We start from the raw sequence: 14,223 nt of genomic DNA, 5'->3' as shown, positions 1-14,223 counted from the left end.
AAAATAATATATATATATATATATATATATATATATATGTCAACTGAAACGAAAATGATGGCTTGTGACAGTAAAGCCAGATATGCTGCATAAGTATGAGTTTCGAAATATCCTCATATTACCAGGTTGATATTCACATAAACAATTTCAAGCATCCTTGCTATCACTTCAGTACTACTCTTACCTTTCATAGAGACAAGGAAGTCATCTTTAGAAATGGACATTTTCTCTAGTTTCTTTCCAACGAGATTTTCCCAAATCTGCACCAACTGTCTTTGCGTGAGTAGGTTTTCGGGGGGAAGAAGGTACAATGTTTTGTTCAAAGTTCGCGGATCATCTATTGTCTTGATTGCATAGGTTGCGATGTCATCTTCGTCCATCAAAGATACTGTGTACATGCACAACAATAACAAGTTCACACAAATATTTGAGAACGTACATGTGGTAACTTTTCCGACACCTCTTCCTTTAAATTCTAAAAATGTAAATGATCGATAGACCATACTTTCACGGTTCATATTAGTACATGCAGGAGATCAGAAAAGTGTTACCATCGATATAATTTTCATAACATGAAACGTTACCTTTAGTGTTGCCATCTCCATAGATAAGGACTTTGTCCTTTGGAGGAACCAGTGTTCCCATCTGTGACAGATTCCCAGCAAAATAACCGCCGAAGGCAGCACCACACACATAAGTGAAGGGGATTTTAGCCTCTTCTATTGCCTTCCTCACCACCATTTTCTCGTCAAATGTCACTCTTCCTGGCTCAAGTGCATGTCCCATACGCGCCGGATCCAAACCAAACTCCGATGGCAAGAAGCGCTACGCATACAGAGAAAAGAAGATCATATATATACGACTCATGAACGACAAAATTTTAAGGTTCAGACACGCTTGCCTAAGTAGAACTCTAATCTAAAACTATTTGAGGTCGTTCCTAGCCTTATAAAGTCATATATTAACACATTATAAAATTTTCCTAAATTCAGAACATCATGGATATTGCTATACATATATAGTTCTTATGTGCATTAACTGGATGTAACAAAGCTAGCTCAGTCAATTACCTTAACATTTCCAGCTTGTTTAATGGCTTCTACAAGCTTGAGCTGTAACAAAAGATTGTGGCTGCGGAAATGCACACCCGACATGGTGCAAATGACAACGTCCACCCGTTTGACGGCATTGACAAGGCTTTGGATATCAGAAAACGAACCCTCCACCAGATGAGCTCCTTGCTTCTTAAACGACAAGAGCATTTGTAGTTTCTCAATGTCGAGACCGATCTCCGTCGCGGGTCTTTGAAGGATATGAGTCGGGTAGCCTTGTGCCAGGCTTGCCTTAACAATCCTTCTCCCAACATACCCAGTACCCCCTACCACAAGAATCTTAAGGTCGCTCTTTGCATTTGCCATCTCTTTCCCAGCTCTCTGGTTATGTGTTTCAATTTGCTTCCGCTATGGCATGACATCAATCCCTATATAAAGAGACAAAATGTAGTTGGTGATCGATGTTCATTTTCCTTTTCAGACACAACATGTCACAAGCAAGCAACCTAACTAGGGTTTTCAATTTGTAGTAAAAGTCACTCTATAAGAGTGCCCCAGAGTAACAGCTAGCAAGAAAGACTGAAGCTCGCGATCGATATAATATATATTCAGTTCAAGCTAGGTTTGAAATGGGTAGGTGCTCCATGGCTATTAGCAAAACACGTATAGCAATAGTTCAAATATTGACGTATATATCCAGCTCTTTATTTATAACTGGAAAGCGACTTAGAACTGTTAGGTGAGTTTTCACTTTTCAGTGTCCTAATCAATTGTAGACTTCTAACTAAGAAACTTAGGTTTGTGGTTGATTCATGAGTTTAACAAACCAGCTTGTACTTGAGAGCGAAAATAGACAGCCTTGCCGCCTTGGCCGCAAACGGCGGCTACTACCGTCGATCGGCAATTGAGTTATCCCTTTCTGGGTTATTATCTCCGGCCTCCTGCTTTTGCTTCTGATTATGGTGGTGATGTTACTATAGCTTCTGCTAAGTTGGTATCATCGCCTCCAGTCTGTTGTCCCTCTAACAACAGGTTTCATTCTCCGAAAGAAAAGGACTACTACCAAGTTCCATTCTCCAGTCTATAATTACCCGGGCGGCCGGGCCCCTAGCTCGATCTACATATTAAGCAAAAATCATAGCTTTAGGAACACTGTAGTCTGTAGCAAATGTAACCAAGTAGCATTAACAGTCGTAATTTTAGAAGTATCATTAGAATCTAAATCAATGCATTGAAACCAAGTAGCAATTGTAATAGAAAATTTTCACATTTTCCGGCCTCAAACAACCTCAGATCATCCTCAGCTCGCCGGCAAAAAGAATATGGATACTTCTTATTGAATGAACTGTAGTCTGATCACGGTGATCGAATAGAGAGTTTGTCGATATTCCAGGACTCATTCCAAGTAATTCACAAGATTTAGACACCATGTAAATACGGGTCCCCATTGCACACTGAGAGCTAGAGTGAGAGTTCACATTATACAAAGAGTGCTCTTAACCATTATTTACTTTAGATCTTGGTGTGTTTACAGGATGATTATTTTTAGGCTAATGTGATTCTAGATATAGAATGCTCACTGAGACATATATATTTCATTCTCATGCATAAATCTTCAAGTATTCATCGATGCGGGTATATTTCACTTTTGGATAAAGCTTTGAAGCTTCTTCTCCTTCCTCCCCTATTTCGAAGTTTGTCAAAGAGCCTTCATAGAAAATGTGACAGAAATGCCCCGCTCCGACCTGGCCTGCATATTCCATACCTGAAAAACGAATACACATTAATATTTATATAATTTAAAAGATTAGATAGGGAGTATAACACCATGTTGATATTCGATCACAAAACAACTTATTTCTAACTACCTGGCAATCACTTGATGAGTATTCTTACCTGTCATAGAGGCAAGGAGATCTTCTTTCGAAAGAGAATTTTTCTCTAGTTTCTTTCCAATGAGATTTTCCCAAATCTCCAATTGTCTTTGAGTGAGTAGGTTTTCCGGGGGAAGAAGGTACAATGTTTTGTTCAAAGTTCGCGGATCATCAATCGTCTTGATTGTATAGCTTGCGACGTCATCTTCATCCATTATAGATACTATGTACATACACAAATAAATGAAAAGCCAAACGAGTTACATGAATATAAGAGGAGTGAAATTGACACTCCTCGTTTCACTTCAACAGTGCATGTTTTCCTTTACATATAATTTGCATAATAACATGAAATGCTACCTTTAGTGTTTCCATCTCCATAAATAAGAACTTCATCCTTTGGAGGAACAAGTGTTCCCATCTGCGAGAGGTTCCCAGCAAAATAACCGGCGAAGCAAGTACCACACACATAAGTGAAGGGTATTTTAGCGTCTTCTATTGCCTTCCTCACCGCCATTTTCTGATCAAATGTCACTCTTCCTGGTTCAAGTGCATGTCCCATGCGCGCCGGATCCAAACCAAACTCCGATGGCAAGAAGCGCTACACACATATAGAGATCGAGGAAAGAAAATGAAAATAGGAATCATGATCGGCTAAATGTTAGGGTTTATACCTGCAATATTGACTAAAACTATTCTACGCGTGAGTGTTTTTTACATGCATTAACAACGAACAGAAACTCCATCTGAGTCAATTACCTTAACATTTCCAGCTTGTTTGATGGCTTCAACAAGTTTAAGCTGCAACAAAAGGTTGTGACTCCGGAAGGATGCTGCTAGATGTACCCAGCAAATTTCTATGTAGACCCAGCAAAACAATTTTATTTAAAAAGACAATTCAATCCTTATGCAAAATGACATTAACAGTCATGATAATTAAGATAATAATAAAGCAAACCATCAAATTTGAAACTCTTGAACCCAGCAGTACAACTTGAATACAATTCAACCAAAACCTTAAACCAGAAAGAACGTGAAACAGAAATTGGAAGGCTGAATGTAAAGGCAGAAGGAGAAGGAGAAGGAGAAGGGCGATTATGATCGAGAATGAGAATAACAAACCAACAAATCAAAATAAGTCCCGCAAATGAAAAAAGGTGAAAGAATTTAGTTAGGTTCTGCCATTATTGGCAGCACTCATTCATCTTCCATCATCCAAATTAAGTCGAGCAGAAACACTAATCAAGTTATTTAAAGTAAAGGAAAAACAATAGGAACTTGCAGAGAAGGCGCGAGTCAAGAAGCAAACTCATGCAGCAAAGAAGATTCGAAACAATGTTTTATCAGATCTTGTTTTGGTGTTTGTGTGTCTTATTTGTTTGGCTTTTCTAATTTGAGATGCAAAAATTAATCATCAAAAGGTTGAGATGTAAACAGTAGATTCACCGGCATTATGTAACCAAATGAGCATAATAGAATAGTCAGGGAGTAGGAGTATGATTAAGGAAAAGCTATAAGCTCCTTGTAATAGCAACTCAGAGTGAAGAGCGAGTGAGACATAACTACCTAATAACTCTGAGCACTCTCTGAGAAATGTGATTTGGATACATGCAATTGAATCATCCTAGCCGGATCACTTACAAAATTGAATCTTCGTCAGAGATTTGGATACAAACATATACCTAATACACAGACAAAACATCCAGACTCAATCTACATACCAAACAGTCTCAGAAGTGTCTCCCTTGAGAAGTCGGTCACCTTTTCGTGGAAACCACACGCAGAAAACATCATATATCATAACCTTCATCAGGGAAGATGAATTTGTAAAACTAGAAGAAACTACACCCAAGTGTTCACCTTCTCACTGCATCAGAGAGATGGGATATCCTTCCCTCTACTAAAAGTAACCTCTGGTGAAGTCGACCTTGATGCTTAACAAATTCCAAAAATAAATCCTTCATCAACTTAGCTGTCTCATATTCTTTAGTTCCAGAAATGGCAACCTTCAATGCATGGCTAGTTGTAGGGCTTCTGTTCTGTAATATTGTCTGCACAATCAATAATAGTACTTTCAGTGGAAAGGTATTGCCGCTAGCTATTTTATATCCTGACAAGTTTCGCATGCTCTACAACATAGCATGCTAGAGTAAAATTCTACCCTTACAGAAGCAAAAATATATATAAAATAAATAAGTAAATAACAGGAAACAAACCTGAGACATAAGCATGAAGCTTCTTATCGATGCCCTTGCTGTCTCATGTAGTGCAGATTTCTCAGTCATTACCCAAGGTCTGCAGAGGATTACAAATTGATGAAGACTAGCATATCAATGAACAAAGCTAAAGCTAATTGTGTAAACTACAGGAGGCTGAAAAGATCTTTCGCTTAACATCATTTTGAGCTGAAACCATTTACAGATTGTCAGGTTTGCAGAATTATAATTTAAAAGAAGAGATTTAACGATATATACCTTCCTTTTGATGAAATGATAAGATGATCTGGATTCTCTAAAAAGTTAGATAACTTGTCCAGATTGCTTTTACTGTCAACCACAATGGTTCCTCTTGTATATGCCTCTGACAACTTACTTGGCCAAACAGATGCTTGACATGAGATTGTAACTTGCTGGTGTATGAATTCCATAATGGAGAATGGTGATATACCCTTCTCAAGATTCTCCACTAGTAACATATAGGGGGTACCTCCTATATCCATGTCGTGTTCAGTCTTTTCAGAAGGACTGCAAATCATTTCTGCATTCAAAAATCATTGAGGTCTAAGAAATTAAAGCATTTATGAAAAGGTTTAAAAGCATATGTCCAAGCTACAAACCTTTACGAGACCAACTATGACTTGAGGGTCGTCCGGAGAAGCTTGTATCCTACAGATAAGTGTTGTGATATCGGCCAATTATGTATGTCAAGGAACCCCAAAAGAACACAACAAACCAAGAGAAACAACCACAGAGATAAGACACAAAGAACACAGATTTAAGGTGGTTCAGCAAAACCTTTGCCTACATCCACCGGCAGGAAACACTTCCACTATATTAATAATGGGTACACCAGAAAGAATAAGAAAACAAGGACTCTCTCTTCTCTTCCTATCTCTCTCTTCTCTGCCCTCTCTCACCCTCTAACTGAGAATGGAACACACTTTGGTATTTGTCTCTGCGATACAAAACCTAGAGCTGACCCCCTCCTTATATAGCCATAAGGATATCAGATCTCTTCACCAAATAGGAAATCCAATCCTATTAGTGGTAGGCAATAATGTCTCCATCCTTCTCTGTAATCAACAAGATTACAGGTACACCATCATCAATAAGGATTTGCTTTCCCTATTGGAACACCATACTCTAAGACGAAACACCTTAGGAAAAACACATGGGCTGGAAACCCAACAATCTCCCCCTCCAGACCATGAGGGAGGAACACTGGCGCGACTCCATTACCAAGAGTCCGCCCAAGCTGACTTGATGCAGAATTACGTGGTTGGAGCATGCAGCTCCCCCTGATCGAACAACTCATCACCATGTCCCCAGTGGTGGAACAACTCTTGACCATCTTCTTCCTAGTCAAAACAACCATTGGAAAAGGAAATTTGGGACATCTTTTCCAGAACGCCTTTCTTCCTTATATGGCCATCACTTTGGTGCCATATGCTCAAAGAAGTATCACCCATTGCACTCAAGTCATCTTTGTACACCAAGCTATGTGTCTTGTACAAGGAACAACACAGACCTCTTCTAGCAACCTCCAATGACCCATTCATAAGCTTCCACTTTCCATCACCAATATACTGGTGAAAACCTTGTCTGTCAAGAGCACTTGCAGACAGTATGTTGACACGCAAATCAGAAACGTGCCTCACATCCTTCAATGTCATATGGTAACCAAGATCAGTCTCAATGCAAATGTCTCCCATTCCTGAAATCTTGGACCAACCTCTATTACCCATCTTCAATATCCCAAAGTCGCTTGCTTCGTATGTAGTAAAGAGCTCCAAGTTGGAAGTAACATGACAACTTGCACCGGTATCCACGAACCAATCATGACTCTTGTCACCAACATACAGACATTCTTGAACAGTGAGAAGCTCCCCCGAGACAGTAGCAGTAAAGCCATTATCTTCATCATCTTGGTAGTTGCCCTTCTTTTTGTCTTGTTTCCACTTTTGACACATCCGCTTTATGTGGCCCTTCTCGCCACAGTAGTGACATGTGCCACTAAACCTTAGACCTGAATTCTTGTCTCCACCCTTTACAACAAGGGCTCTTCCGTTCCCATCGTCTATGCCAACAGCATTTCTCCTTGTTTCTTCGTTAAGCATGTTGTTCTTAACGGTATCCATAGACAATACACCATCAGAAGCAGAATTAGTCAAGGTCACCACGAAAGTCTCCCAACTGTCCGGCAAAGTCCCTAGCAAGAAAAATGCTAGTATCTCATTGCCAATCTTCATACCCATTGTCGCCAACTGATTGGTCACATTCTGGAAATCATTCAAGTGTACAGCAACACTTTTATCCTTATTGAACTTCATGTTGATCATCTCTTTGAAAAGGAAAGCTTTCTTCGCAGCGGTCTTCTTCTCAAAGAGGGATTCCAATTTCTTCTAGAATTCTTCCGCATCAGTTCCGACACATGGTGAAAGACGGAATCATCTACCCATTGTCTTATCGTGCCAACAGTTTTCCGGTGCAACTTTCGCCACTTGTCATCCGCCATATCCGCAGGCTTGCCAACCACACCTTCAATAGGCTCAAGCATATCCTTACAATAAAGGATATCCTCCATTCTTGGCTTCCACGTCACCCAATTCGTGTGGGTGAGTTTGATCATTGTGCCTTTGTCTTCACTCATCTTGACAACACCAAACTTGTCGAATCAAACCTTGGATCTACAGACTAACCCCGCTCTTGATACCACTGTTGTGATATCGGCCAATTATGTATGTCAAGGAACCCCAAAAGAACACAACAAACTAAGAGAAACAACCACAGAGATAAGACACAAAGAACACAGATTTAAGATGGTTCAGCAAAACCTTTGCCTACATCCACCGGCAAAAAACACTTCCACTATATTAATAATGGGTACACCAAAAAGAATAAGAAAACAAGGACTCTCTCTTCTCTTCCTATCTCTCTCTTCTCTGCCCTCTCTCACCCTCTAACCGAGAATGGAACACACTTTGGTATTTGTCTCTGCGATACAAAACCTAGAGCTGACCCCCTCCTTAAATAGCCATAAGGATATCAGATCTCTTCACCAAATAGGAAATCCAATCCTATTAGTGGTAGGCAATAATGCCTCCATCCTTCTCTGTAATCAACAAGATTACAGGTACACCATCATCAATAAGGATTTACTTTCCTTATTGGAACACCATACTCTAAGACGAAACACCTTAGGAAAAACACATGGGCTGGAAACCCAACAATAAGAAGATTAATAATGGTACACACAATAATTGGATAATAAGGAATTCCACAATGAATACAATTTCCAAGACCAATGTAAGGTAGTAAATCTTGACAGGAATCTTTTGAGTCACAATATGATAGAAATCAAATACTCCATATTCAGTGCAGAGAATAGACTTGCCTGATTTAGAAGTTTAGAAATGCTTAGCTCTTCCCTACAATGGGGCGTACAAGGTTCCGAATGATGAGCAGCTTCATGAGGAACTTTAAATATACTGGAAAGAATGGCTTCTATTTTTTTCTTTGCTGTTTCAAGAAAAGAGGTCAACAGCGGATCTAATTCGCCCACAGGAAGAGTTTGCACTCTGCATATGTTTTCAAGAGTTTGAGCAGTTAATGATTGAGCCTTTGGACCATGTCTCCAGGATAGGATGAAGCTGCATGAGTATTCTTTTTTTCCTTTTACAAGCAGATGTTCCTCACGTACTACCTAATGATTTGAAATCACAATCATGGGGAGGAACCGTTTTAACACGGACCATCCCCCACCCCGGCGTCGTGGGTTAGACTTTGGACATGAAAGCATTTGAGGATACTGTGTTAAAAAATAAAAAACTATCGACCTACAACCTAATATCAATCAACCGGCTGACTACTCTCTCATCGACCTACCAATCAGTTATCACAACCTCACAGCAACTCCAGTACCACACACATCTCAACTGATCAATATATGGTCTACCGCCACCACATTCCAACCAAAAAGATTACATATCAAATCCCACCATCACATCAACGACACCCAGTGCCACCATCTCCTCTCTATCATCCTCAAATCTATGAAAGTTAAATTTTATTATATGGTTGCAAAAGCCATAACTCATGTATACCAAATGAGTTCTGTTTTTACTTTTTAGCACTACCTTCTCTTTCTTTGCTTTGTTCTCAACATCTAAAGTGTACTTAGAGCAACTCAAACAGTTTTCCTACATTTAAAATTTTCTCCATTTTAGGAAAAAATTTAGTTGTTTTGCTCCCAACATTCCCTAAACACTATCCCTAAAATAAGGAATATGATGGGAAAGAAAACAACATTCCTATCTTTACAGCTATCTCTATGATGAAATCTGTAAAATAGGAATCTTGAAACAGAAAATGTTTTAGAGATTGTGCATTTTGCATATGTATAATGTGAAGCTATTAGAGATGCTCTCGCCTATCTGCTATATGTACAGGTAATATATTTATTCGATTATTAAAAAATAAGATAAAACAAAAGGTGAAATCTTTCTCTTGTTTTATTCGCCCACACACCATGCCAGCATGAGAAAGAAACAGAAGAGAGAAAGAAAAAAAAACCAACCCGATCAACGACGGCGTCGTAGAAGCGGCAGTCGTCGGGGCTAATTGAAATGGCGGCACAGACGAGCGTGCCCTTCACCACCTTTCCGCATTCCCAATCTTGAACCTGAATCGACATCGGCCTGAACCTCGACCTAAACTCCTCCACGTCTCGAAACGACGTCAGTTCGTCTGCGTCATAGAACTCGTCGTGGTCGTCGGAGAAGCCGACGAACTTGACTCTCAGTCGGTCTCCGCCAACACCCTCCGTCTCTATTCGGACTTGGTACCACGCGTCGTCCACGCACGACCTGAACTCCAACTCCATCGCCGCCGCCAGAGATAGTGGCTCTCACTAGTTTCAAGGTTCTATGGTCTTTTTTCTGGTGTTTTCTAATCGGTTCCGAATTTCTGTTACGGCGAGAGAGAGATTCGTATATGAAATTATGGGACATGAAGATGATGTGAGGGGTAGTTTGGTCAGATCAAGGTGAAAATGTTTGCCTTCCCAAACCAGCTGACCTATCCTTCCATGATATTTGTGCTTCTCTCGGAATTGTAGTCAAATGCATTCATTTCATGCTTGAAAACTAAAATGTACCTGTAAATTTAATCAAGAGGAAGAAATTGGACTATGGAAGGAATTGGGGAGGTGTTTCACACTAAAATTATTATTAGATAATAAAATTCGCATATATTTACTTACAATCTCACAATCACACATTCTAATCAATTTTTTACTCTGGAATTGTCAACAATGTCTCGTTTTTTTTCATTTCCAAATTGTCTATGACATGGAGTTTTCTTGACAATTTCACTGTCAAAAGTATGTCAAGATGTGTGGATTATGAGTGTGGTGTTAGAACCAACCCAATATCCGTTCAAAACAAGTATATATATATATATATATATATATATAACAACGAAATCAAAGCGAAATTGAAAATAACAATGAAAACAAACAACACTAACTTGATTGATCAGATAGAGGTTTGCCGTGTAGTGACCTAAGACAGAAATTTGTCCCCGCTTGTGTTGCAGTTTCAGACGTTTATCTAGAGGATACAACTATCTGGTTCAAGTTCTTGCACAAGTACTTGACCCTGGCGAATTTACTCTATACTTCAGAAGAAATAGTTTTAGGCAGTTGTGTCTGTCTGAATAGTTATACCTGTTCAAATTGACTTTTATATAAAGACGACTTCTGTCGTTGTTTTGATCATCGAATCATTCTTCTTCTTCCTCCCCAAAACTATATCTTCTGAAGTATAAAGTAAATTTGCCAGGGTCAAGTTCTTGTGTGCAAGAACTTGAACCAGATAGTTGTATCCTCTAGATAAACGTCCGAAACTGCAACACAAGCGGGGACGAATTTCTATCTTAGGTCACTACACGGCAGGTCTCTATCTGATCAATCAAGTTAGTGTTATTTGTTTTTATTGTTATTTTCAATTTCGTTTTGATTTCGTTGTTATATATATACTGTTTTTGAACGGATATTGGATTGGTTCTAACATGTGGGTGTACAAATTTCACTCCTTTTATTAAGAAGAAAAAGCAAGACTTTGCTTTTCTTCTTGGCATGTTCTCCATATGTTGGCAAAGAAATAGTTGACTATATTAAACATTACACATTGGCATTATATTGTGTAGTGTAGAATCCCATAGACATATTCTATTAAAAGGGTGATTTTCATTTTCTGTCAATCAAGAGTTGTAAGGGGTACTTCTTTATCAGGTATTAAGCGTGAGAGTTGAGCGGGGTGAACAAAGGTTAAAGGATTCGGTTTGATTTATAAACTTGAGTGGCATACCTTATACTTAGTTCTTTGACTTCTTCCCGTGAACGTAACTCAAGGATTTAAGAAACCAGGTTAACTCTTGTGTTGTTGAGTGCGTTTATTTTTCTTGTAATAGTTGCATTCTCGATATCTTGAATTGTTGATCAATCTGCTGTGAAACCCAATCAAATCGTCAGCATGCGAATACATATTGTACGCAGATTGCCATATATCTATCTAGCTGAAGCCTGAAGGTCAATCAAATAGGTCAGTATATGTTCATAATTTTTTTAATTCATATCCTGAAGATCTTGGATTTTAGTTTGTAAGGTTAGCCTCTGGATAGTAGATTCGACAAAAGGGTTTTAGGCATCATGGTTGTATTACTAGGTACTACTATCCCTTAACAAGTCAACTATGTTGGGAGAAAAATCAAAAATGTGTTTAGTGGAGTAAACACAAATATAACATCCAAGAACCTAAACCGCAAACACAAACAGCAGGTTGCAGAATCCAGATAGCAAACTGGTTCCACGTTCAGATACACTATCTTATAGTCAGTGCTTCATTGTTCCTCTATAATCTATATCATATATATATACCATATATTCTCTGTACTTTTGAAAGGTCTTTGATTGAATGACTGATGTGCTCTCGGCTTTTTCAAGTAAAAAAGAAAATTGTTTACACAGTGTCTCACCTTTTAAAGAAGCAAAATTTTGGTATCTCATCTTTAGAAAACTTCAAAACAGTATCTTACGTTCTTACCTCGACCGAAGTTTGGTATCTAGAACCGTTAGCTCCGTTAAAAAAACCAACGACAACCATTTTTATTCATAAAATAACCAATTTACCCTTAAGTTTTTATTTTTGTTATTTATTTTATAAAATAAAAGGAGAAATTTGTCATTACGGTACCTCATTTTTTCTTGTTTATAAACTTTGGTACTTCAAGTTTTGAAAACATCATAACGGTACCTCAAGTGTTGACCCAGACCCAATTTTAGTACTTTTAGTCGTAACCTCTGATAGGGTAACTGTCAGCTGGCCAGTTTTCATGGGTATTTTTCGTCTCTTTATATTTAATTCATTATTTTTTCTCTAAATATATATTTCATATGTGTAATAACAAAAAAAAAATTTGATTTTTTCTTGTAGAGGAAAAATTGTTATCTTCTTCTTTCCTCTATCTTTAGGAAATTAGGAGCTTCACGATCTTCACGAAAAGAGCTAGATCGAATAGAATTGACAAAGTGATATTGCTTTTTTTTGTAGAGGGAAAATTGTTATCTTCTTCTTTCCTCTATTGAATGCTTATGATGTTATGACAAGCAACATATGAAATGAAAAAAATAAAAATTCATGAAGTTTTATTTTTGTTTATGGATTTCATCAATTGCAAACTCATAAAAACAATAACTCATGAATCTTTGTTTTTGTTTCTAAAGTAAAAAAATGAATGAAGACATGAAGAGACGAAAATAGTCTTTAAAAATTGCCACCTAGCAACCACTGTAGCGGAGCTAACAGTTAAAAGTACTAAAATTAAGTTGGGATGAAAACTTAAGGTACTGTTCTGATGTTATCAAAACTTGAAGTACCAAAGTTTATAATGGAAGAAAAGATGTGGTACCGTTATGACGAATTTCTCCTTTTATTATATAAAAAGAATAACAAAAACAAAAACTCAAGGGTATATTGGTCATTTCATGAATAAAAATGGCTGTTGTCATTTTTTTAACGGAGCTAACGATTCTAGATACCAAACTTTAGTTGAGGTAAGAACGTGAGATACTGTTTTAAAGTTTTCTGAAAGTGAGATACCAAAGCTTTGCTTCTTCAAAAGGTGAGACACTATTTTGACCATTTTTCCCAAGTAAAAACTTCGGTTGTATATAGAATTATAGAAAATGACATCCCACTACCATAGATAGTTATAAAACACAGAAAAACCAACATTCAACAAATTTAAACAAATAAGGACATAAGCCCAAGCCCACAAGGCATAGTCTCACGCCTTATCAGCAATTTTTACGTTAAAATACCCAAAAAACCAAATCTTTTTTAAAAAAACTTAACAAAACTAGCCCTAACCAAAAATAATCTTCTCTCTCCGATCTGTCATACTCTCTCTCTCTCTCTTTGCACACCACACAACGCTGATCGAATCCGCCGTAATTGCTAGATCGACCTCACCGATCGTCTCCGCCGCCTGCTAGATCGACTCAGCCACCTGTACCTCGCCGATCAACTCCGCCGCTGCTAGATTGACGCCGCTGTTAGATCGACTTCGCCGCTGTTATGAGCTAGGGTTCCGATTGGGACGATATTCCCGATTCGTGTCCTCAGGTGAGATTGGGAATCGACATGTTGATAAGGAATGCAAATTCGTTCCGATCTTGAAGCTAGGGCACTAATCAAAGCTCAGAGAAATGGACGTGGACTCCTCGATGGCGCCGGAGGCCGATCACGATCCGGCTGTACAGAACCAGAGCACGACGGCAGTGGATGGGGGAGAACAGCTAGGAGAACAACAACCTCAGTCTCCGGCTTCCCCGGCGGCGCAATAGCCTCAGTCTCCGACGTCGCCGCAGCAGACTCCGGTGGCCGGACCGAGGCATGCCCCGACGTACTCGGTGGTCAATGCGATTTTAGAGAAGGAGGATGGGCCGGGGCCGAGGTGTGGCCACACGTTGACTGCGGCCGCCGTTGTTGGCGATGAGGGCAGTCCTGGGTACATTCG

General features: G+C 38.9%; 2 protein-coding genes across 2 annotated transcripts in view; both read right to left on the bottom strand.

The window, feature by feature from the left end:
* LOC101307211 (isoflavone reductase homolog) overlaps positions 1–1,453 on the bottom strand; it is a 2,808-nt gene extending 1,355 nt beyond the window's left edge. Inside the window, exons 1-3 of the mRNA XM_004300110.1 lie at positions 1,071–1,453; positions 585–825; positions 185–388 (exon numbers count right to left, since the gene is read on the bottom strand). Coding sequence (XP_004300158.1) covers positions 185–388; positions 585–825; positions 1,071–1,418 — 793 coding nt within the window. The 5' untranslated portion in view covers positions 1,419–1,453. The remainder of the gene's footprint in view (positions 1–184; positions 389–584; positions 826–1,070) is intronic.
* A 1,200-nt stretch (positions 1,454–2,653) lies between these two features.
* Positions 2,654–10,246, bottom strand: LOC101311101 (isoflavone reductase homolog). Its single transcript, XM_004301591.1, has 9 exons — positions 9,722–10,246; positions 5,763–5,811; positions 5,401–5,683; positions 5,143–5,221; positions 4,854–4,977; positions 3,686–3,783; positions 3,287–3,527; positions 2,949–3,149; positions 2,654–2,817 (listed from the first exon to the last, which is right to left on the bottom strand). Exons 1-9 carry the CDS (start codon positions 10,025–10,027, stop codon positions 2,654–2,656), a joined length of 1,545 nt encoding a protein of 514 aa, XP_004301639.1. The 5' UTR covers positions 10,028–10,246.
* Between the last annotated feature and the right edge of the window lie 3,977 nt (positions 10,247–14,223).

The sequence above is a fragment of the Fragaria vesca genome, linkage group LG5 (genome assembly GCF_000184155.1).
Source record: "Fragaria vesca subsp. vesca linkage group LG5, FraVesHawaii_1.0, whole genome shotgun sequence".
Lineage (NCBI taxonomy): Eukaryota > Viridiplantae > Streptophyta > Magnoliopsida > Rosales > Rosaceae > Fragaria > Fragaria vesca.
Note: the sequence above shows the minus strand (reverse complement) of the source record. Positions and strands in the feature narration are given on the sequence as shown.

What these genes read in the sequence shown, in the direction of transcription:
- LOC101311101 (XM_004301591.1), bottom strand. Translation starts at nt 10,027, where the DNA reads ATGGAGTTGGAGTTCAGGTCGTGCGTGGACGACGCGTGGTACCAAGTC. An exon ending in TCATAGTTGGTCTCGTAAAG is followed by an intron (nt 5,684 to 5,762) that starts GTTTGTAGCTTG and finishes TTTTGAATGCAG; the next exon opens with AAATGATTTGCAGTCCTTCT. An exon ending in ATCATTTCATCAAAAGGAAG is followed by an intron (nt 5,222 to 5,400) that starts GTATATATCGTT and finishes AATCCTCTGCAG; the next exon opens with ACCTTGGGTAATGACTGAGA.